The sequence below is a fragment of the Hesperophylax consimilis genome, chromosome 29, assembly GCF_061612785.1.
Source record: "Hesperophylax consimilis isolate HC1 chromosome 29, BYU_Hcon_1.0, whole genome shotgun sequence".
In the NCBI taxonomy this organism is placed as follows: domain Eukaryota; kingdom Metazoa; phylum Arthropoda; class Insecta; order Trichoptera; family Limnephilidae; genus Hesperophylax; species Hesperophylax consimilis.
In genome coordinates this window covers 8,099,916-8,125,813 of record NC_142864.1, presented here as the reverse complement: position 1 = coordinate 8,125,813, position 25,898 = coordinate 8,099,916, and the positions used below count along the sequence as shown (strand labels likewise).

The 25,898-nt window shown below is 34.2% G+C and overlaps 2 protein-coding genes across 2 annotated transcripts in view; one reads left to right on the top strand and one right to left on the bottom strand.

Annotated features, from left to right (window-relative positions):
- Nucleotides 1-5,493: 5,493 nt before the first annotated feature.
- Nucleotides 5,494-7,809, bottom strand: SNRPG (small nuclear ribonucleoprotein G). Its single transcript, XM_089649167.1, has 3 exons — nucleotides 7,667-7,809; nucleotides 7,250-7,397; nucleotides 5,494-5,656 (listed from the first exon to the last, which is right to left on the bottom strand). Exons 1-3 carry the CDS (start codon nucleotides 7,696-7,698, stop codon nucleotides 5,603-5,605), a joined length of 234 nt encoding a protein of 77 aa, XP_089505293.1. The 5' UTR covers nucleotides 7,699-7,809; the 3' UTR covers nucleotides 5,494-5,602.
- Nucleotides 7,810-8,056: 247 nt separating this feature from the next.
- Mitf (transcription factor Mitf) overlaps nucleotides 8,057-25,898 on the top strand; it is a 372,014-nt gene continuing 354,172 nt past the window's right edge. Inside the window, exon 1 of the mRNA XM_089649089.1 lies at nucleotides 8,057-8,298. Within this exon, the coding sequence (XP_089505215.1) occupies nucleotides 8,135-8,298 (164 nt within the window). The 5' untranslated portion in view covers nucleotides 8,057-8,134. The remainder of the gene's footprint in view (nucleotides 8,299-25,898) is intronic.

Genomic DNA, 25,898 nt, shown 5'->3' with positions numbered 1-25,898 from the left:
CAAAAAATTCACACCAGCCGAAAGAACGACTTCTCCAGCGCAGTGCCTAGAATACTGACTGATGAAAGGTAGCGTACACGATCCTACCGGCAGAACCCGGTACTAATAAAACTAAGCTCCCGATAACATCAATTCGGTTTCTTTTGGGAACCCCCTTGTACTTGTTCATAAATGCTTAATTTACACAATTCAATGAAAAAATAATTGTCACCAAAAAAAAATTAAAACAGTCTGTCCTAATGAACTAAAATTTAAAAAATAGTTTGATATACATATCTTCAATATTCTCAACAAACAATATTACGATTCATTCAAAATCAAAATCGATTTAATCTTGCACATTCTGCATTTACTTCATTACTCGAAATTACACGAATTATAACTGCAAATATCTTTTGTATGCTAATCACAGAAACAATAAAATGACATAGTATATCAAAATCTGGAGAAATTATCATTTGTTGTAATTAGCAGACAAAAAACAGGTATATACATAAAGGTACTTACATAGACATAAAATACGAAATAAAACTATACATTCTTATTTGCATCACGCTATCATGATAATATCCATACATCCATGCAAAACTTACAGTTTTTTTTGTTGTTTTTGTATTTACCAATCATTTACCCCATATTTGAACAGCAAATATTAAAATATCTAATTATTTCGTATGCTAATCATAGAAATCAAATAACAAAGATTACCAAAAGCTGCAGAGATGGTCATAATATGGAATAACAGATGAATTAAATGTCAATGTATATTAGTGTTATGTTGTGTTTGTTAAATTAACTAATCCCGTTATGTTGTGGTTGACTGTTTACTTTAAATGTTTGTGAAAGGTGTCATTGATTAAACCGTTGGTTACAGCTGAGTGTAATGTTTAGAATTGGTTAATAAACGTTCTGGTTACTAGAAGACGATAGGTTTACATTAACAAGCATTATTATACTATTGGTTACGAAATGTTATGGTAACCATAATGCATGGTTATTGGTTAATAAACGTTTGTTTACTACAGGAGTTTAGGTTAACTTTACAATATGCAATAAAAGATCAGTTTACATATCGGTTACTCAAAGCCGACGAGTTAATTGTTACCAAATGTTCTGGTAATGCATTCAGTTAACTGTTTTGGTTTCAGGAAAAGTACAGTTAAGCAGTGTTAGATAAATGATTTATTCTGTTGACTGCTACCAAATTTTCTGGTAGACAATGCATTACTGTTCCCAAATGTTCTGGTAACCATTCAGTTAACCGTTAATAAATGTTCTGATAATTCAGTTAACTGTCGACAAATGTTCTGTTAACCATTCAGTTAACTGTTAATAAATGTTCTGATAACCATAATGCAATAAGTGTGCAAGTGTTTTCAAATGGTTAACAGATAGGTGTTTAGGTTGTGAGAAGACTAACATTAACTTGTTGCCATATTAACGAACAATCTTCTCATTTACCATATAAGTAACCAGAATAAATTGTTAAAACTATAAAAACAAAGCAGTAGCCATGTGTTTAATCATTTTTAATTTCCTTTGCATTAAGGATAAATAATATTTGTGCACGTAAAAGAACATTTTTGGATCGCTCCTGTTTCAGCTATCATTTAAACTACAAGATATAATGTACAAGTTGTGGGTGTTCGATATGTAGCTCTACTCCTAAGTGACCGCTCTGAAGTCAGGTTACTCATATGTTAGTGTACAGTGTTACTATTAAGCTAGCAGTTAAACCTAACCTAAAAGTCTAAGGGAATATAACGAACTCAGTATAGACGTCAAGAGTTGGTTCATATTTGGTGTAATGAATTATTTTCTATGTTTTGATTCTACGTCTTATCGTGTAAGGATTATTGAATTTCTATATTATAGGAATAATAATATATGAATTGATGAAGAAAAAACACTTTTTTTTAGGTAAGTGATGTAAAATAAAACTAAATTGTATGGAAAATAATGGTTTATTAAAGTCATTTGTAATATGCCACATTCTTGTTTTATTTTCACTGCATCTGAAACTTTACCTTTCTATAATAATATAAATATTCTGTTAGACCCATAGGCATTGAAATTAATAGACTTGGCCTAACACTGGGGCAAACCGATCCGAGGATACTTTGAATAAACTACGACATCAGCCGTACATTGACCACCGAAGAGTTCATATTGAAATAACCAGACCCTGCGCAGAAAAGTAAGGCAAAGATTTGTAGCCCATTCCATTCTGGAATTCAGCACAGATCTGAATGTTTGCTGTTTATTAAACGGTCTAGCGTAGCGACACTAAAAATGAGCGAGGTGGGTAAATTATCACACATTTGTATTTGCTTCCTTCGAAAAAATTATAACACATTTGTCAAATTACAAACTATACATATAGTGTAACAAAATATGCAATTTTGGAAACAAGCCTGAATTTTTCTTTACCTGATTTGGAATTTGTAGTTAAGTTTTTTATGCAGCCAGCAATCTGCGCGCCAGTGTAAAGACTAGTAATTTGTGAGCAGATTTTATTTACAACGACTAAATAGTGATATTACGATGTGAGTTGCCTGTACACTGTCAGATTCATTTATCGACAAATCACACAAAAGAAGAAGGTTAAACCACCTCCCGCGCTCCGCGCACTTGCTTTCCCTGATCTATCAATTGAATGTCAATGGTCCTGTTTTGTGGTGGTGCCGAGGGTACAAATCAGAATGTATTGTTTTCAGATTATCAATTATCGGATATGCCGGCAGGGAATTTTTTTCGCTTGAAGTTAATAATTTGTTATTATTTTTTTGGTAAACTATGGTAAACGATTTTTTTTATGCATAGCACAAAGGGTAACAATTGTTTTTATAAGCAATAATTATTCGCCTGAAACAGATAAAAATATTTAAAAAATCTTGTCTTAAAACATTAGTTTACCAAAAAAATTATAATTAGTTAGTATTAATAGTAATAATTAATAGACAATTTGTCTCGACGCCATCTAGTGAGAGAGTTAGCACTTACAATGCCTTTCTCATATAAAATAAAGTTGGTTGTTTTCAGGTGAAAAAATGTAACAAGCAGTAATTGTTGAATGAAACACTAGTATATATTGAATTATTTCGCGGATAAGAGATAAGCCGCCATAACTCAGTGGTCAGAGCTGTCGACCAGAAATCGAAAGGACACGGGTTCAAGTCCCGTTGGCGTCATGTATCTTTTATCAGGAGATTTTTCAATGTGGATGAGTGTTTCAGGCGAATAATTATTAATAATTTGTCTTTAAAAATTTACAATAGTCAAATGAATGATTATCTGGATGAGCCAGTGGAAGCGACCTGGGGACAGGCTGAGGTAGTGGTGGACAGGCTGTTGTGGAAGAGGATTGGAGTGAGTTAGTTGACAGAATGTTAGAATATTTATAGAGGACGTCAAATCCCACCCTGGGATGTAGTAACGCCATGATGATATTTGCCTTCTAATGAAGTGAACCGTTGAAAAAAAAAACAGCCCAGTGCTGCAATTTTTTTTTTTTTTTACATTAACTCCGCACTGGAGGCCCTGAGGAAAATCATTTCCCTCAGGGCCTCTGTCATCTTTGGGGATTCAGAGTGGAGGATCTTTTTAAAGAAAGGAAAAAGATACAAGGGGTGGGTAGAAATCTGGGGGCCAGGGTTACGCATTAATGCGCCCGTTAATCGTAGACAGGTATTCATGACCTCCGACTGCAGTGCAAGGTAAGGGTCGAAAGTCCAGTTGGAGCGGTCAAAAGGTCTCTCTAAACCAGCCTATCCCGATCCGGCTTGCCAAACAGTTTGTGGGCATTCATATAATGCTCAGAATTCTGTTTGTATACTATTTATGTAATACTTACATCTATGGTTCTTACGCACCGCATAATTTTGAAGACGTAATCAACCATACTTACAATGTCTAATATCCGGTCATGCCAACTATTGATAGGTCATGACTCATTTTATCAAGAGCGGGAGCCACGGTAACAGCTCAATATTTTCCTACTGCTCAAAGAGTCGGCTCAATAAAAGGTCGGCTGAGTTGAATGGGAGCCGTGAGCTCAAAGCGTATGAGCAATAAAAATACTGTGCCCGATACGGCTCCCAGCGTATGAATAATCGTCAGACTCTTGGTACCGGTACACCTCTTCGTACCACGAGAAAAATAAGATGCTGGGTAGTTAATATGTGTAGGTATATGTCCAAGTCCAAATGTAGGACTGCCAGACGCCGTTCATGTCTTTGAGTGTGTAATAACAATGAATGCTGGGATGATTTGAATGGTGCCACAGACATATGAATTTATAGACTAGAAATTAAAGGTGAGGGGTAAAATCAACTGTTGAAGAACGAAGGGGGTAAAGCTGACTGTGATTCGTCAATAAATCAATCTGACAGTATATAGGCATCTCGCATTATAATATCACCATTTAGTTTTTAAAAGTAAAATCTGCTTTTGAATGAATAGACATTTTTACATGGCAGCGCAAATTACTCGCCACGTCATCAACAAATTTGCGAAGTCCAAATTCGGCAAAAAAAATTTCTTCTATTTTCAGAGTCGAATATTTTGTTTACGTATTTAGTTAAGACACTTTTATAAGTGTTCATAATTTACTTCCCAGTAACAACGATGCGCACACTTGAGAATCGCTACATTCGACCAATGTTGGCTCGATGTGATAGTATATGTTTCTACAACTGATTCATATATTATACGACGTGAATAAGCTTAAAATGATGCTTACATATGGAATGTAATACGACAATTGGGTTTATTCTCTTTTTCACATCTATTTTTACAAGTTCTCATATCACAAGCCACTATTTTGCCGTGTTATTTCATAAAATGCCTCGACCATATCTCGACACTAGTTCGAACACGAATGATGACGTCACATTCTCAAGATTCACGGGAAGCCATACGCGAGCCCAGCCGGCTCCAATGGAACCGGTATGGGGAGTGGGGATAATACGCTTTTAATCACTTAGGGCAGGTCTACTAATATTCATATGTCTATGAATGGCGCTCTTTTTGTAAAATATCTCCTGATGAAAAAGTGTAACCGTTCAATTGAGCCGTGGCACGGTTTACCTGTAGTCTTACGAATATGCCTCATCAAAAAGAGCAAGCTCAATTATGCAGCTCACTCGTGAATGACTCATCACTAATGCCAAACGCGTTTAGTTTGAATCTATCGAAGCTAAAAACGAGACATCTATCAGTAAAAACTTTAATGCTTTTCTCTACACAAATGTAATATGGATCGATTATTTCGAGTGGAAGATAGATACTTTCAGTATCACCCTTTCAGAATCGATCAGATCGAATTGCTTTTGCTTTATGTTTGGTGACTAGATCTGAACAGCACTTCAACACTTCCCACCTTCCTCTTCCCCTCTCCGTTACCTTCAGCTTCACAACACTGGCTCCCTGTTGGGACTCTTGTGCAGTACTCAGATTAAAACAAAAATAGGGTACTAAAAAAATGACACAAAATTTAAGAAAAAAAAGTGAGATGTATTTACGATAAACGTAATATTATAACATAATACAAGCCTTTCAGTAAATAAATTATAAAAGTAAATTAAATCTAGTTGCACTATTGTTATAGTATCCTATCTAATGATTCCAGCATTATGATACTGTTGCCTCGGATTACCTGAAATAAGACAAAATACATTAAATTAGCTAAAATCATCTAAACATAAACTAAATAATTATCAGGATAATGTAGGAGGTCCAAGTTGAAAGAAGACATGGCACGATCAAGTGAATCAATACTTGAGTTGGATCCTGGGACATGTGTCAATGAAGGAAGAAATTAATGCCAAGACATAAAAATAGCTATAAATACAAGAATGTGAAAAGAATACAATAAACAGAGGAATGTGATGCTATCAATTAGACCCATTGTCCACTTTTCAAGTATATTTTTCTTCGATGCGGTCCCCCTCATATACATGTAATCAACATTTTATCGCGTACCCTCCTATACATATGTCAACAACTTTTCATTGCGTATCCTTACAAAATAATAATAATAAGCTGCTCAACGGATACATTTGCAATCCTGATGTTCTGGAGAGTATTACGTTTTATGTCCCAGATAACTTCACCAGAGATAGGCAGGATAGGCTTTTTATTTTTCCAAGAGGGAGGACCAACGTACCAATGATCAGGCCTCTGGGGAGAATGACTACGCTTTTAAACCAACTTCCTTCAGACATAGACATGTTTCAGTCTAACCTCAATTAATTCAAGATTAGAATAAGTTATTTTTTTAACACGATGATGCATGGCAACTGAATTAATAGATTACTGTACCAGTAGGTATATGATTAATTGTAAATGTTATTGGAATCACTGTTTTTCACAAATAAACAATAAATAAAATGGAACCCATTTAAAATATTATTCATAGAGCATACAACGAAAGTGTATTAGGTGAAAATTTGACGAGACTCAAGGACAAACCAATAAATAGTCAGTTAAGAGTAACAAGTGGTTAAGCGCAATTACCCTATTCTGAGGTGATTCCAAAATAATTTTTTATGCACTTTAACAATAAGTTTTAACTTTTTTTTGATAAAAACATAAGTATATCGCATTAATCGTTTTACATGATTATTCATAAAATATTATACATTGTTTGTAGGACATTGTATGGAACACTTCTTCGATATTAAAAACTCAATTTGGCAAAAATGTCAGTTAGCCACTTGTCCACGGAAACCTTTAAATTGTATCAAAGGTTCAAATTTCTCATAGCCCTCTTCATCACATCTATAAACAATGTGTATAAAAATTTCATCCCGGACCTGATGAGTATTTTGCCCCCTACAACAATGCGTTTCTTTTGTCCTTTCACAAACGTCAATCTATATAAAAAAAAAAGTCGAAAATGGAAGCAAGCGCCCCTGAGGTGATATTTCACAAAAGCGGCGATCATGTTCAGCATTTTTTATTTGAACTTTGAAAAGAAAAAATAATTTTAATGCATCTTTTACCATTTCTCACGATGTAACTAGTTGTTTCTTGGGGTGAAGTTTAAACAAAGTGTAATTTCCATAATCTGCGCCCATTAAAAGTGCGGTGGTTAGGTAAATATTTACTGTTTTTTTCTTGTACAAATTAAGTTGAAACAAAGTGTCTTTTTCGTAATTTAGGCGCATTTAGAAGTAATCGCAGTACGGAAATTTTAGGAAAAAGTATAAGTATACAAAGGGTCAGCTTTTCGAATAATTTAACTTACCACCATTCCTACAGGGTTCTTATTTCCATCTTTGCATTCCTCCACAGCCTCGTCGAGTACCAGGTTCATGAAGGGATCGAATCCTCTGAGAATACCGACCACGGCTCTTCCTCCATTCAACTTAAGGGAGAGCTTCTTGTCCATGAACCTAAAACAAACAATTTGAGGTTAGAAAACACGGATGTCAACAACCAATATTGTAACGAAAATACATAACTTACAAACCGAAAACCAAATTTAAATAGTTAAAATAGCTCTATTAAAGAATACAATAGCTTTATTGCGGTATAAATATAGTTATTTATCAGACACATTCAGCTTAAAACCATGTTTCTTGTCGGCATCAAGAACACCATTTTAACAGTATAAATTCACTTTTTTTAACAAAATAATTGACGCGAAACATTATAAACCTACTTCTTCAATTCTGGGGGATGTGCTTTCGACATTTTGAAAGATTTTTTAGCTACAAATGCTACAATAAAACAAGCCGAAACGTCTAACGCGCGTTTTACGACGTTTTCAGTTTTGATTAATGGCGTCAATGCTAGTATTGCCAGTATATTAAAGTTTTCCTCAAATTTTCCCAAACTTTCAAAACACATTATAAAATTCTAATGAAACTGAACAAATTTCTGTGAATGTAGAAAATTTAGTTTTAATATTTTTAATTAGTTTTGAAATTGAAATATTTTTTAATGCTGGTTGGTGGATTTGAGTATTGTTCTGAAAGTATGACGTCGTCATTATTACGGGAATAAAGTTATCATGTGTTTTCGCATGGCAGCCCCGCCTGTATGGCAGAGATCCCATACAGTAGTTGTTGTGGGATTGTTTGGTTTTCCAGTGAGTTTCCCCGAGGAGTGTTCCCATGTTTGCGCCGCGATGGACGAGTCTGGAATAGATCTGGGATTTGACCTGGCTTCTCTCTGTGCTGACGACTTCCACATCGACCAACGGGCTCTGGAGGAGATGACATACGCCACCAACCCGAGTAGCGACTTTATGTATTACGAACTAAAGTCTAAGACGGTGCCGACCAATGATAGGTAAGCCCGAAGTTTGAAGTTACCAAGAAAATGATACATTATTTTTATTTTAGTTTGCGCGATGCCCGCCGTTGGCTCGCGGACAAGGAAAACTTTCTTTTTGGCATTCGAGTTTGTGACCGTGATCGCTGCTGCGATGCCAAAAACCATTCTTTTTTGCGAGCGCGGATCGTTTTCTGGTTTGAAACTCGGAAAGTTAAGACGTTCCCGCGAAAAGCGCACAATTTGTTTATTTTTAAACTGAGTAGGTACAGCCATTCTTCGTCTTATTATTTGATCATCCCAGACGTTGTTTGATTAATCGACTTGTATTTTCTGTTTTCGAACTCAGAAAAGTAAATACTTTCCCGCGAAAAACATTAACATTACATTACAACTTATGTTGTACGTTAATCTTCACACATTCTCCAACAACTTCTATATACGTTTTTAGTTTTATCCTTTTATTTCAAGTGGTTAGTTCATCAATTGACTCGCAACGCCGTTTCATATACATTAAATAGTTGATTTGAATTCATTTGAGAATCGTTTCGTAATTTAATTATTTGCAATCCGCACAGCGTTTCTGTTCTCATTAAAACAGGTTATATATCTATATAATTCAAAAATATGAACACAATATAAGTTGTCACCAGGACGACATGGCTTTGTAGCATCCTTTGTGAATAATTCTGCGGTTTAAAGTGTATTATATTATTAATAACTATTAAAATGAGTCAACACAGTGATACGACATAATATTATAATTTTGTTTACATGTCGGAACATTCTGATTGGAAGCTTGTAAGAATACAGCATCTCTTTCCAATATGCATAAACAATTCAAGTGGAAAAGGGTCAGAATTACATATTATGGTTGTGTTTTTTTATATAGTAATTTATTATTACAACAAATTAATAATAATAAAGCCTAACCATCAGCTGTGAGTGTGATATCATAAGTTTTATTATTATATAGTTAATATATGTATAAAACGTATATTTTTATAGGTTAAGTTATTGATTAGATAACGACCCTGTTGTTTGAAGCTATTTAGGTTACGGTACAAAATTATAGAATAATATTGTTTTTGTAAGAGATTCACCGATCTAGTTAAATTTAATGAACCAATTGAAAAATTAACGCTTTGTTGTGTTGATCATGAACGAAGAACGTGATACAATAGAGGGATTACAACTTATGACGGGATTTTCAGTTGCATGAAATAGCGGGAAGAAAGGGCGGGAAGTAATTTTATGAAATTCCCTTCAAGGGACTTTAGTTCCCAATGTTGCCACAGCGAGTTTTCGCTAGTTCGCTAATTTCTTCACATTGAAAAAAATTAACAAAATCATCACATTAAAAATGCTTATAGATGGATGATTATAATGCTTTTATAATTACATCTAATTCTAAAGTGTTTTGAAAGAGAGTACGAAAACAGTGTGCAATATAGTTGTGATTGAGGAATACTTGGAGTAGGTGGATGAGTTTGTGTATTTAGGAAGTATGTTTACGAGAGATGGGAAGGCTGACAGAGATATTGAAAGAAGGGTAAATGTAGGTAACTCCATTAATGGAGGACTGAACGCAGTTGGCGCTAACAAAAAACTGCCCAAAGAAGCGAAGTTAGCAGTCCACAATGGAGTGCTGGTACCCACCCTGATATATGGAAGTGAGGCATGGAACTGGCAAAGAAAGGATGAAAGTAGATTGAATGCTGTTGAAATGAGATCCCTGAGACGTATGTGTGGTAAAACCATGTATGATCGTGTGAGGAATGTGGAGATCCGCAAAGAGTGCAATGCTGATGTAAGCGTAGTGAGTAAGATTAAGAAAGGTACGCTTAGATGGTTTGGGCATGTAGAGCGAATGAGCGAAGAAAGGAGTGTAAGGAGGATATATGATGCAAATACGAATGGTAGCAGAAGTCGGGGACGCCCGAGGAAGACATGGCACGACCAAGTGAATCAGATACTCAAGAGTCAGAATAATAGAAGAGTATGTATGAGACGATGTATGAATGTGAATGAGGCAAGAAGTGTGTGCCAAGACCGAGTTGTTTGGCGGTCCGTCCTCTCTGCTTACCCCTGCGGGGAAAAGGCGTGATGGTTAGTTAGTTTATAATTATATATGTAGTAGACAAGTATGTTTTTAACTAGTAGACCTCGCGCCCAAAAAAATACGTTTCTAATTTTATCTTATTTAATTAATCAAAACCAAAACTTACTCTGAAATGATAAGATTTATAAGTAGGTACTTAAATACCTACACATTATAAACCATATATTTTATGTAACATTTAAAAAAAATTAAATAAGGAATTATTCAACTTGTGCCAATGAGAACTTTTTTCTCAATCTTTCATTTTTTGGCAAGTAGGATTATAATATTGAAGGAATAATGCTGATAAGAAAATACGACAAAAACACGAAGATTTCACATTCGAAAAAAAAAAACTTTACTGAACCATTGAAACGGCAACCGTCTCGAAACGGAAACGCAACGTACAAACAAATTTACAGACCGACAAATCGGAAAACGGTCGGATTATAACCACAAGGTGTTAAGGGACGAACTTGACTTACTTTAAGGCGATGCACTACATCGTGTAATATTTTAAATTGAGCCATTATCAATAACAACCCTTACGTAGATGGCGATAAGGTTTAAATTCCCGCTTAACACCATCCGCCTGTTTTGATTTATGCAAGAAAAAAACATGGCCAAAAAGTGCCTTTTATTTTATTTTGTGGATGTTTAGGCATAAATATTTAATTTTTTTTCGATCATTTTATAAATAACTTAATTTGCCACATAATACAATAAAATCATAACCGAAAATGGTTTCGTAAGTAGGAGATTTTGAACTTTAAAGCAGTTTTCATAGGCCTTTACACGATGTTTTTCTGGGCTTATAAAAAGACTTGTCTAAAAAATACTCGATTATTTCAAAGGCCAAGATGTATTCTACTCGCAGTATTTAATTAAAGCATCTGAAACATTTCTAGGCGACCAAATTTTCATACCAAAAACACATGATTTTGCATTACTACGTATGGCATCGCCTTCCTGACGTTATTTGGAATAAAAACTTTAAATGAAATTTTGGTCCCCGGTGACATTTTTGATATTTTTTTTATCAACTTAAAACATATACAGTATCAGTATCAGTAGGTATTGGACAGCTAGGGTCGATTTGAGGGATTTGGCGGAATATTCAGGAATCACTGGTTAAACTAGTCATTTACAGAGATGTGCAAAATGGGTACAAAAAACCATTTGAAATGCAAAATGGAAATGGGTCAAAACTTTTCCATTTGAAAATGCAAAATGGTTTTTAGAAAAGCATTTCAAATGCAAAATGCAAAATACCTATTTTCAAAATGCATTGAAAATGCGAAATGGTTTCTCAGGTCAATCAATTAAAATAGTTATAGAATTTTTAAACAATTTTGTCATTTAATAATGGACATCAATGTAGAACAAACATATTACATGATAGTAAATCCAAAAACACCACGACTACAGATTATGAAACCACAAAAAAATTGCGCGGGACTAATGTTGCCAACGTAAAAACATAGAAACTGCTATCTAACATTTTATTTTACAGCGTCATGAAAGCGTCAGCGAAAATGCAAAATGGTTTCTAAGGTCAAACAATTAAAATAATTATAGAATTTTTAAACAATTTTGACATTTAATAATGGACATCAATGCAGAACAAACATATTACATGATAGTAAATCCAAAAACCCCACGACTACAGATTATGAAACCACAAAAAAATTGCGCGGGACTAATGTTGCCAACGTTAAAACATAGAAACTGCTATCTAACATTTTATATTACAGCGTCATGGCCCCATGTTTAGTATTTGAATCAGTATTTTTTTGTAATGGTATCACTCAATTGCCAGGGCTCCTACCAGGGAGCAACTTGACAAATGTAAATTATCTCTCATAGCGAGGCTGAGGACCGACTGATATTTGGAGCTTATAAAAAAAATATGAGTGGAGATAGTAGGAAGAATGTTGTAAAAAAGCATTTAAAATGGAAAATGCATTGAGAAAAGCATTTAAAATGCAAAATGGTTTTTAGAAAAGCATTTAAAATGCAAAATGGAAAATACCCATTTTGCATTTCCATTTGAAATGGATTTATTTGAAATAAAGCACATCTCTGGTCATTTAACACTCTGTATATATATATATTGTTTGGCCTGTAGGCAGCACGTGGTTTAAAAAGATGAAAATCCATTATTACGCTTTTCAGATTGCTAAACGTTTATTTAAATCTTATTACGTAAACATTTAAATGAGGGAGTCATTTACAACATTGTTTTCTATACATAACTTATAAGTAGCTACTTATTAAATATTACATAAATTGAATTAAATTTTCCTTAAGAAGATAATGCAACATTCATATACCACCGGTAAGAAATGCATCTTTATTGGGAATTCTAGGATTTTAAATTAACAAATTATGCCTTATGCCATTTTATTGCAAACTAGCTGTACCCCGTCACACTTTGCTGTGACTCAGTCTGTCTGTGCAGATAGAGAAACAATAGCGCGTGTTGATTTTACGTCCAACAGATGACGCTGTTTAAAAAACATGTTTTTACCAGTTATAGGTATATAAAAACGAAAACGTATTTAAATGCAACACTCTTTCTAAATTTCAAAGCAGTCGGTGAAGAGTTTTCGGAGATTTAAGATTTCGAACAAACAAACATTTACATTTTAATTTATATAGAAGGAAGAATAAACGTAAAATTTCATCTCGTTTAAACTAGATTACTTACTAGATTAAATGAAACAATAGCTTCTTTTTAAACATTTTTAACACTCGTTATCTTGTAATGCAGGAGAATGCAGAAATGCAGGAGAATCCAAAAAAAAACCTGAATACTCCACTGCCCAACATAGTTATTCTACCAGAGCAATAAGCCAACATATTATACTGGTTTCGCCCAGTTTGAATACATCTCTTGGACAGAGAAATATAAAATTATATTTTAAGAAATTATACAAAAAAAAAACAAATAAAACAAAAAAATAATGGAAATTAATATATTTAAAACAAAAGTAAAAACATGGCTGAGAGAACAAAGTGATATTCAACCAACTTACAAACATTATGAAGACGATACATTAACTGATACTTGAAACTAATTAAAAAAATTAAATAATATTCTATTAACACGAATAGTACACGGTGTCAGGAAACTCGTAGTATAAGTGGGAAACTGGCTAATTTTCTTGATACCTCGTAAGAGCGCTCCTGTCTGTACAGTGTAAGGGAGGGGAATTATGTCGCCACCCGGTTGGGCGGCGTTCTGAGGCGGGTTAAGGTAGGGGCTGTAGGAAGGGATTTATTATTGCTATTTATTCGGGTTTTGAAGAGGCCCGGATTATATGAAGAAGGAAAAACAGATACCGGTAGCTCGTTCCACATTCCAAAAACGAGTCAAAGAAGCGTCCCGTTCTCATGAAGCCAACATCAACTGTAAGCTGGTGTTCCGCTTGTGTACGTTGAGTTTCACGCACGTGCACGGGGGATCAATCAATGCTGCTAGCTCCTTAGAGCAGGCTCCATGAAGATTCCTGTAGAACAGACCCAGCATGCCCACATTGGGTATGTGCGTTAGAGATGGCTATCGGTCTGTTAACAACGGATTGTGAATCAGACGGACCGCCCTCCCTTGCACAGAATCAAGTAGGTTTATCAAGTATTGTGGGACTCCAGCCTAGAGGTGGCTCCCAAATTCAATCGTTGGGCATACTTGATATTTGTATAGGGTTAACAGCTGGTCACTGTTGAAGAATCTAATGCTAGTCCTATACGAGACCAATCTGCATAAAACCATGAGGAAATCAATAAAACTAATACTTCCGCAGATTATTGCAAAATCAAGTTAGCCTCGTTGGGAACTTGCCCACAAAACTAAAAACGCCAATAAACGCGATTAGGAATTGAACTTTATATTTAAACATGGTTTTGTGTTTCATTTTACCTTCACTAAATTAAAGAATTTAGAAAGCGCTGGGATTCCCCATTGAATGAGGAAAAATAATCAACTTAACTATTTTATGGGGAGATGTGCGACAATAGTGTCAGTGGGTAATAGAATGTGAAATCAAACATTCTGATTTCGGTTGTCTATGCTGTGCGTTCTGCTTAGAATCTGGTTCAAAGATCTCAAATTTAAGTAACTTATTTTTAGTAATTTAGTAATTTATTTTCATAATTTGATCTGATTGTGTTTGAAGAATTCAGACAAGCGATAAACAGACCTGTAAAATAAATACCTACACTTTGCGTTTTATACATATCTCCACGGAGAAAAATGAGTATTGCAAATTTTTTCAAATTCTAAAAAAAATAAAATTTTATGATAATATTTTTTTACATTTGTTGTGCCGAAACGGTAATTATATGAAACTCCACAAAAATCGCAAAGTAAGCTCCGAAAATGATTAGAAACACGTTTTGTTCTGTTATTTAACACTATACGGTAGGGCATTTTGCCGCCAAATTGGAGGCGAAGCGCGGGTGTTTTTTTTAATTTTAGCGCCAAAATTAGACTTTCCGCAAAATATTCATATCTTATGGTCCATTTCATATTTTTCGATGAAACTTTCAGTGTTTTACTTTAAAAAGATGTATCTATTTATTTACTTAGCAATGTATTCCTTTTTTTATGAACAAAAACTTTCTACTTCATAGAAAAAACAGTATTTCACAATCGAAATAACATATCGAAATTTATTCATATAAAATTACAAGATTATTTAGAAATTTTTAATACATATAAAAAAAAAACTATAACCTAAAAGTGCTTCAATGTGTGATAGCGTTCGAAACACTTTCCTTTATGCAGGGGCACATTGCAAAACTTGCACATGTACCGCATTTCACTGCGTAGTTTGTGAGCGGAACATACGCGACAGCGATTTTAAATTTTTAAATATTTTTGTTGTGTTTCAAACTCATTGTATTGACAGGTAGATAGATCGGGTACCGCCGACAATAGAAAACACATGACCCCGCACCCATTTAGAACCCCTTGTTTACAAGTTTCCCGCTCCTTACCGCTTTGCGCAACAAAACGAGTAAACTCGTCTCCCGCGTCTTACTGTAAAAAGGCGTATGATGAGTTTTCTCGTTTCCCGCAAAGAATGTGTTAATAAATTATATCAAACGAGTCTTGTTTAATTAAATATTTTCAACCTTTTCGCATAATTATTATAGTTTTTTTTTAATATTAGCGCGCATCCTCTAACATTCGTTTTAACTTATCCCCCTTTCGAAACATCTTTGAACGGTTACTAAGCTACAAGCCAAAAATTTGTATATTCTTGGTATACCTTATATTGTAGGCAATAGTCATTAGAATCGCTTGACAAACGGAATCTAGAAACGTTTTATTTCAAGCACAAAACTGGTTTTTATTTATTTTATAAATAATTTTATAAGAAAGCAAGACAAATAATCAAGTGAAACTGTCACAGATAATCTTAGCTATAATACTTTTTTTTTATTCAGTAATTTATTTTTTTATTTGTAATCTACTCAAGCGAAGCGATAGGAAAAACTTCAATTTATCTAAAGCATATTTTTTGGTATTTATAATGTACAGCAATTCGTTATAAATATTAATCAAAATAGTGATTTAGCATTAAGCTTTGCCTTAACTTGACTTCTTTCGTTACTATATAAGTAGTTATTTACTGTTTTTGCTCCGTATGATCTAAGCTGCATTGGAAGTCATCATACCGCAATACCGCCTCCATAAAACCACAGGAATTCTGCCACCAAATGGGGATTTCACCGCCAGTGTAAACTATATATCTATTTTTCTTATCAGACTTAACTTATCGGTTTATAAATGTCATTCTTTGTGCGGTCCTGAGTTTGTTGTTAATAATATAATAATAATAATAATATGTAAATTTTAAAATGGGCATTCCTAGAGAAAACCTAAATTACGATAACGTACTTTGTTCATTAAATTTAATAAAATTATCTGATCGTTGAATTATTTCCGATTTAACCTGTTTGTATAAAATCATTAATTCAATGTTTGATACCCCTGATTTATTATATGTAATCTCTTTTCATACTCCAAGCAGGTCGGTTACAAGACAGTACCTACCATATTATTGTAGCAATTCTATATCAGCGTCCCAATATCACACTCCAATGCGACGGATTCAACACCTAGGAAATAAATACTCCGATGTTGTTGATATATTTAGTACATAGAATAGTTATATTATTACTAAAAGTTACTATAAATGTTGGGGAACCTTTAATAACGCCTGCTCGCGTCCCCTTTAGAGTAATATCCCAGTTTTCAAGTAGTTTGTGGGCTACGCTAGGTTTGTATAGACTGGTTTGTGATTTAATTCTAATACGATATTATGAATATAATTCAACTCTTGATATGAACATAGTCGCCGTCGGCGGCGACTATAACGGCGCCGCATACAAATTGACATATCGCGTAAGTGACTTAATAAACGAAATTAAAATTAAAAGTGCTTATTTTTCCGTCTCCCCCGACATAATAAATCATGTTTTGAATTAGTAAAGCTAAATCCATTTATTTGAAAGTGAAATATTGCGTATTAAAAGTGAAGCGGAATAAGAGAAAAATAATGAAGTTTTTGTCATCAAGTAGTGGAATATTTTAACAAAGGTATTCAATTTGACTAACACGTAATAATTTTGTCATCTGAAACAGAAAAAAATATTTTGGATTTTTTATGTTTTGTGCCTTCATGCTGTGTAGATCAAGCTCAGTGATATTTTGACATTATATTTATTTTTCTGCAATTCTTTTAATTAGTCGTTTCCTGCACTATTTTCGTGTATAATTTCGTAAATATTTTTTATATATATATGTATGTAAAAGCCTTAATAGGCGTGAAATAAATAAATAAATATCCCTCTGTCCTTTAAAGTTGAGCTTATACAAACAAAGTCGGATACAATTGTTAGGTACACTTTTTAGGATCGAAAGGTTGCTTGAAATGGCTTTAGCCGTATTTTGTGACCAGATCTGAATAGCCGACTACTTTCCAACCTTCTTCCTCACTTTTCGACGGTTCTTATGCAGCATTCTTTTTCTATTACTCCTTACATCGATTATCATTTTTGTAATAATATATCTAGAACTAGCAAGTCTGAAGTCGCGGGTTCAAATCCCGTGTGTGTGCAAATAAATTCTATTTGATCAATTTTTCTTCTTCAGAAATTACTAATTGAAAATAATATTTAGTATATTTGCGGCACGTTCCATAGTGGTATATGCTTTCAGTACCGCCCTTGTGTAAGACTACCATTCAGAATTGAAACGTTGCTTGAAACGACTTTGAGCGTGTTTGGTAACCGGATCTGAATAGCCAGGTACTTCCTTATCTCCTGCCCCTCCCTCTGTCAAAAAAAATATTCTCGATGGTTGGAAGTAGGGAATCTTACGAGGTATTATTTCTCCACTATGACTTTCATTGATTTTCCCCTCGATGACCCATAATTTTGTTTGAGTTTTCTTATTTTCATATAATTTTATCATTCGTTGAAGGAACTATTGTTAACTGTTGTAACTCCAGTTTGTCTCACAACTTTTTTACGAAGATACATTTAGCTCTGATGGCTTCTTTAGCTGGCGGTAGGCATTATTCTGGAACTCGACTTTAAGGTTTCAATATTATGTATTATTGACTCAATCCCCCCATTATCGACAGCTCTCTGCCATCTATGGGTAAATAGTATCTATATCTAAATAGTATAAAATAATGTCGCTATCCGTGTATGTCTGTTTGTCCGCTTAATTCTTCTAAACTACGCACCGGATTTTGACAAGGTTTTCACTATCATTTAGAAAATTTCTTTTGAAAGGGTTATATATATAATACATGTAAATTATACACATAGAAAGAAATATTTTCGGTCGCTTACATTGCTAACGCTGACTAAACCTTATAAGATACATCAAAATAATGTAGTACGGAATTGTATATCACGTCTACAGAAAAGTCTGTGATGATATATGTCCTAAGGATAACCCCCAGCGTATCGAGGAACACGTTAGCTAGTAATATATACACAAAAAACACACGCGTATTCGAATGCAACATTTTGTCAAAATTTTAAAACAATCGATAGAGAACTTTCGAAGATTTAAGGTTTTGAACAAACGAACGTTTACATTTTTTATATAGATATAAATTAAATATTGATTGTACCCACTGTCGCTTTATCCCCGCGTCTACTCTACGAGAACCGGTTTTAAATTCCATCAAAGTAATTCCATTCACACACGTATGACGCAGGTTGCAAATACCATACAGAACACCATTAACAATGTACATTCATACATATTTATATATCAATTATCAATGTTCCTCACGACAGCTGATAAGTCGTTTTTCAAGGCTTAACCCACATTTACAGTACATAACACAATATCTATGGAGTTACGCCTCTTTATGTTCCACGATTTTCATGTGCATCTTTTATCGCTGAATTAATTTAGCTATGTTTGGTAAAACACCCAATCTGGCTTAATAAAGGTTTGATAAATATAAACATGCTTTACAAACAAACTGTTCATGTTTATTTTTTTATAAATATCAACCAAGTTAATACGCGTTTATCTGTAACTACATGTTGCCGAGTTACATCAAAACATTTTAAATTCCCAAATAGATTCAGATATATGCTGAAAACATGACTCACAAGTAGAAATAATTTATACTAATCATCACTATCAATCAATATTTATTTATTAGGATGAAGATTTAGTGTTATTTTAGATTATGTGTGCCAATAATAATAATCTGAATATCTTATAAGTGGTAACAAAATTATGTATATTTATAATTAGTAATAATATTATGTATACATATATATATTGTAATTGATCATGTACGTCCTGCTGACAAACTGCTTAGTTGTAGTTTAACGGGAAAAACTTAAGAAATAAATCACATGAAATTCTTGCAATATCCACCATTTCGGGAATATTACCCAAAAATGTATGCGGAAATTCGCAAAGAAATATTAAGAAAGAGACTATTAGATGATTTGGGCATGTAAGAAAGACGAGCAAGGAGAATACATGACGAATTGTAGAAGAAGTCGGGGTCGCCCGAGGAAGACACGGCACGATCAAGTGAAGCAATTACGAGTCGGACCATGATAGTCAGAATTATAGAAGAGTATATATGAGATGTTGACGGCCCGTCCTCTCTGCCTACCTGCGGTGAAACTGCATGATGGTTAGTTAGTTAGTTAAATTCCAGTGAATTTACCCATCACTAGTTGAGGGCATGTTAATGTGCTCTAAGTAGGCTCATTTTTATCTCACTTCGGATGAAATACGGGTTTTCCAATAAGAGGTGTTATTTTGATATTCAATCGTAAAAGATCAATGGTTTCGTTGCTTGTGTGGTACATAGCGCCGCCTTGTTGAAAGTAAACGTTATCCAGATCAATACCATCCAATTACGGCCATAAAAAAACATTAATCATCTCTCGATAGCGCAATCCATTCACCGTAACTGTTGCTCCAGCCTCATTTTCGAAAAAGTAAGGTCCAATGACTCCGCTGGATCATAAACTGCACCAAACAGTCACACGTTGAAGATAGTGAGGCTTTTCAACAATAACTCTTGGGTTTTCCGAGCCCCAGATGCGACACTTTTGCTTGTTGACGAAGCCACCGAGGTGGTAATGGGCCTAATCACTCAAGATTATTTGCATTTGATTCACTCAAGTGAATTTTAATAATTTCAATGCGTTTTTGAAGCGTGTATCGTTCCATTTTTATTAATGACGTAGTTTTTACTTGTCAATTGTCAAAAAATGACAGCTTCAAAAGTAACATCTGCCGAAATAGCGGGCTATTCAAAATAACACCTCTTATTGGAAAACTTTGTAGATAAAACGTTTTCAAATACACATCGAAGTTCTTTCTGGAATACATAATCAATTTCACTGGCTTATCTAGGGTCTATAATTCCTAGAAAGTCTTATATATTTTCAAGTTGACATAGATCACATTTCTAGGGATTGTGTGTACAGTGTTTGGATCCAAGGAAAATAAGCTACCACTAACTAGCGTTGTTGTCAAGCAAAATATTTATACATTAAAAAATATTAACAACAACAAACACAAACCTGATGTTATTACGTAACATGAGGCTACGTCACGAAGTATTTTTTATATATTTACGAAATCAGGTTTTATTCAACTAATGATATACGTAATATTAGTATGTAAATAAATCCAAAAAGATACTTAAAATAATGTTAAGAGGAACGGCTGGGCGGCATTTTCATACAAAACTTAATTTTGGATTTGTGGCCAAAATACTCAACCAAACTGATTTTATTTTTAAATCTAAGGTTCAAAATATCTTGTACGAATATGAGCTATTTTATTTTAATTTAATTGTGTTTCTTTAAATAGTTTAAATTCAAGTCGCCATCCGCGTCTGTTTGTTTGTGCGCCCAGTTCTTCTAAACTACGGAACGGATTTTGATAAGGTTTTCACTATCCTTCAGAGAATTTCTTCCGGAAGGTTTACATATAAAATAAGGTTTACATATAAAATAAGCATCATGTATTTTTTAATGTTACAAATGTACTCACATACATCACATCCAAAATTATATTGTTTACTAGCGCCCTGATCAGTGAAAAATCACGGGAAAGTGTGAATTCTACACAAATCAGTTCCAATTTTGAAAATCCCAATTAAATTAATTTTCTGTCAAAAATATTATATTATAATATGTAGATGATACTTTATTGCTTGTCTGGATTCTTTAAACAAATAGTTCCAATAATTAAAAAAATTACAAATCGGAGTTCTAGAGTTCATTGAACCAGAATTACGCCGTACAAACTATATCGAAATTAGTATTCATCATTAAAAATACTAATTTCGATTTTCTGTGCGTCCTGCATAACTCTCGTTCAATGTGGAACTCAAATTTGCTTTGAATATACATGTCATTTTAAACATTAGAATAGTGTGAAAAATTAAAGTACCTACTTTTATTATACGTCTTATACTGTCATATTTTAATAGAAAATTAATTTAATTGTCATTTTCAAAAATGTAACAGATTTGTCAATAATTCAGATTATCATGTGATTCTTCACGGGATCGTGTAATTAGCTAATAATATTTAATATTTGGCTAATTTATATAGCGCCGTTTTCGTGAGAAATCACCTCAAGTTATGTAATAAGTAGCTGACGTGTACCTGGCGTTGCTCCAATTTCCTCTACTTTGTATAAATATAATATGCATGCCTGAACAGACTATGCAATGATTACAATAGCGTATTATCCAAAGTTGATATTTTCAGTTGCGAACTTACCAAATACAAAAGGTCCATAAAATAATATTTCTCTGATGGTTTGTGAATAATGTTTATGTCTAATAATAATCTTTATATCTTTATTATGATTTGATTTATATCTAAAACCTCTCTACATGGATATAAATGTATTGTTTTGTAAATTTTTGGTTTTTTAGTCTTTTGTCTTTTTTTTTAATCTTTTGTTTAGTATAATTTTTTTTTAATTCATATTCCTTTCTCACAAATTTAAATATCTTATTCCATATTATTCTGTCCCAGTAGAGGTAAAGTCACAAGGAGGAAATCCATAATTGGTTTTATTTTACTATATAATACTTATGTACAAACTGATTAAATGTGTTATATACAGACTTGGTGGTACTCAATAATAGAACGCGTGTGCGGATTGGACGTTTATTAACGGATTGTCTACTACTATCTTCTTAGCTGTCGGTTGGGAAAAGAGAGCGAGCAGATGCATCCATCATCTTTTATACATCGATCTGTCATCTCGCTCTTACACATTCAAAAAGCAGGAGTACCACCTAAAACCTTTCTTACAAAATGTAAACTGTCGATTTCCCAAAAATGAATAAATAAATAAATAAATTATATATATACGTTCCGGAAGAAAATCTCTTAATCATAGTGAAAACCCTACCAAAGTCCATTGGGTAGTTTAGAAGAACTAAGGGCACAAACATACGCGGATAGCGACTTTATTTTAATATAATAGAGATAGAGATAATCAATTACTTAGTGGGGAATTGTACTTCGAGGGGAGAAGTATCACTTGCTCCAGTTAATATTGAAAGGCAAGATAGAGGGTCGCAGAGGGCCTGGTAGGAGACAAATGTCTTGGCTGCGAAACATACGAGAGTGGACCGGCATTTGAAGTGTGGAGGAGCTATTCCGGGCAGCGCAAGACAAAGAGACATTTTCAAGAGTGATCGTCAACGTCGGGGGGACCTGATACGGCACATAAAGAAGAAGAAGTGGGGAATTAGAATAACAGAAGAGTATGTATGAATGTGAACTAAAAATGAGTTTTAGCTGAAACAGTGTGTATTGTGCGGCGGTCTATCCTCTCTGCATACCCCTGCTGAGAAATGGCGTGATGGTTCAGCTCATTCAGAGTGGAAGATACTCTTAGTATCGTCATGACAAAATAACAGCACCATTCAGAATTTAAACGTTGCTTGAATTTTCTTTTGCCGGGTTTAACTACCAGATACAACTACAACCAACCAACTACAACCTTCCTTTTCTACTGTCCGGGAACCCAGGTGTCCCTGTCCTTTGCTTCTGTTGTGGCCTCCGTCCATTTCAGGTCCAGCCTCTCCTCGCACAGTGCGATGTCTGTACGAATGTGGATGAGTGCAAGCGAGATGGAATGCTTGCAAGATCTTATAAAAGGCGATGCACGTTAGTTGTCTGCCTCTTTAGTTACAAGCAGCTCCCCAATAAATATCAGTACAAGATCACGTATCATTATTGTGTACGACCTTCACCAGCTACAATATTACTTAGCCTTTGCACCACATTGGCATAGAGCTACATTTGGCATACATTACACGTTGACCGGATAAATCATCAGAATGACAATTCCACACATCTTTAAAAAGTTATATAAAGTCATGGAAAATTATGAAACAAAAACTTTATTAACTGGGTTAAGTAGGTAAGGTTAGGTTTAAATTTTTTTTTCATAGTTTCTAATGACTTTATATCACTTTTTAAAAGTGTGTTGAATTGTCACTGTGTTGAGTTATCATGGAACCACATTACACACAGTCTCTGGAATTGTGTAGAAACGAAAAAAAAATGAAGGTTTATTTTTGAGACGTCCCTGTTCAATGTAAAAATGATCTCGCTTAATGATCGCTAATTGAGTATGACGAACTAAGCCATTTAAAGTCTAGAGTTAATTAAAATGGACCAAGTCAAAAAACAATTGTCATTTTTCATATTTTATATTGAATTCATATTATTAGTTTAAATATTTATTTTAAATACACCATAGAATAGAAATTTTGATATTATAGCACATACTAATTTTAGTTGTCAAAATTCAAAATTGGAACTGATGTGTGAAAAATATAGGTATTTTCATTATCTTTTTAAAGCAAAGTGTCCATAACATTTTTTACTCCAAATATGCTAAGGAATAGCTGGTTAAAGTTTGTCGGGTTAGTGCCGATACACCCTGTATATATGTATATAAAGTTTGTCGGGTTAGTGCCGATACACCCTGTATGTATGTATATAAAGTTTGTCGGGTTAGTGCCGATACACCTGTATATATGTATATAAAGTTTGTGGGGTTAGTGCCGATACACCCTGTATATATGTATATAAAGTTTGTCGGTTTAGTGCCGATACACCCTGTATATATGTATATAAAGTTTGTCGGGTTAGTGCCGATACACCCTGTATATATGTATATAAAGTTTGTCGGGTTAGTGCCGATACACCCTGTATATATGTATATAAAGTTTGTCGGGTTAGTGCCGATACACCCTGTATATATGTATATAAAGTTTGTCGGGTTAGTGCCGATACACCCTGTATATATGTATTTAAAGTTTGTCGGGTTAGTGCCGATACACCCTGTATATATGTATATAAAGTTTGTCGGGTTAGTGCCGATACACCCTGTATATATGTATATAAAGTTTGTCGGGTTAGTGCCGATACACCCTGTATATATGTATACAGGGTGTCCGGAAACTCGTAGTACAAGCGGGAAACTGGTGAATCTACATCACATTTGGAGTCGATTTTGTAGTATATTTTTTTTTTATTTGAGCTTTCGTTATCGAGTAAATCGAGTTTGAAGTTGATTTTATTTTATTTTTTTATTTTTTTTTAATCAAATTCTTATAAATTATTACTGAAGATCAAAGTACCCAACTAATTAAAACTATTTGAAAGTAAAACAAATGAAGAAACTCGGATTTGAAGCATTATTTTGAAATCACCCTTCATTTAACCCGGTGTAATCATAAAATATTTCTGCTCTGCAGGGTTAAAACATCTGTTATTCAACCCTAAACACCAGAAAAAACTTTAACCCTAAAATAGCCGAAAAATATTTTTTTTTGGTTTTTTTTTTTTTTTTGAAAATGCTCAAATCAAAAAACTTTATGTTTTTTTGGGTTCCCCATGTGGTGTAGATTCTCCAGTTTCCCGCTTGTACTACGAGTTTCCGGACACCGTGTATAAAGTTTGTCGGGTTAGTGCCGATACACCCTGTATATATGTGTATAAAGTTTGTCGGGTTAGTGCCGATACACCCTGTATATATGTATATAAAGTTTTTTTTTTTTTTTTTTTACAGTATTACCGCACAAGAGTCCCAACTGCTCCCGTCTGGAGCCAGTGAGACTATGGCATCCCCAATTGGGGTATGATGTGAGGCTGAGGGTATTGGGGAGGGGAGGGAGATGGGGAAGAGGAAGGTGGGGAAGTACCTGGCTATTCAGATCTGGTCACCAAACACGGTTAAAGCCATTTCAAGCAACGTTTCAATTCTGAATGGTGGTCTTACACCAGGGCGATACTGAGAGTATTTTCCACTCTGGAACGTGCCGCAAATATACTATATATTATTTTAAATTAATTAATTGTGAAATAACACAAATTAATCAAATAAAATTTATTTGCGCACGCCGGGTTCGAACCCGCGACCTTCGGATCTGTAGTCAAAAGCGTATACCACTAGACCACGCCGGCCGTCAATTTGTCGGGTTAGTGCCGATACACCCTGTATATATGTATATAAAGTTTGTCGGGTTAGTGCCGATACACCCTGTATATATGTATATAAAGTTTGTCGGGTTAGTGCCGATACACCCTGTATATATGTATATAAAGTTTGTCGGGTTAGTGCCGATACACCCTGTATATATGTATATAAAGTTTGTCGGGTTAGTGCCGATACACCCTGTATATATGTATATAAAGTTTGTCGGGTTAGTGCCGATACACCCTGTATATATGTATATAAAGTTTGTCGGGTTAGTGCCGATACACCCTGTATATATGTATATAAAGTTTGTCGGGTTAGTGCCGATACACCCTGTATATATGTATATAAAGTTTGTCGGGTTAGTGCCGATACACCCTGTATATATGTATACAAAGTTTGTCGGGTTAGTGCCGATACACCCTGTATATATGTATATAAAGTTGTCGGGTTAGTGCCGATACACCCTGTATATATGTA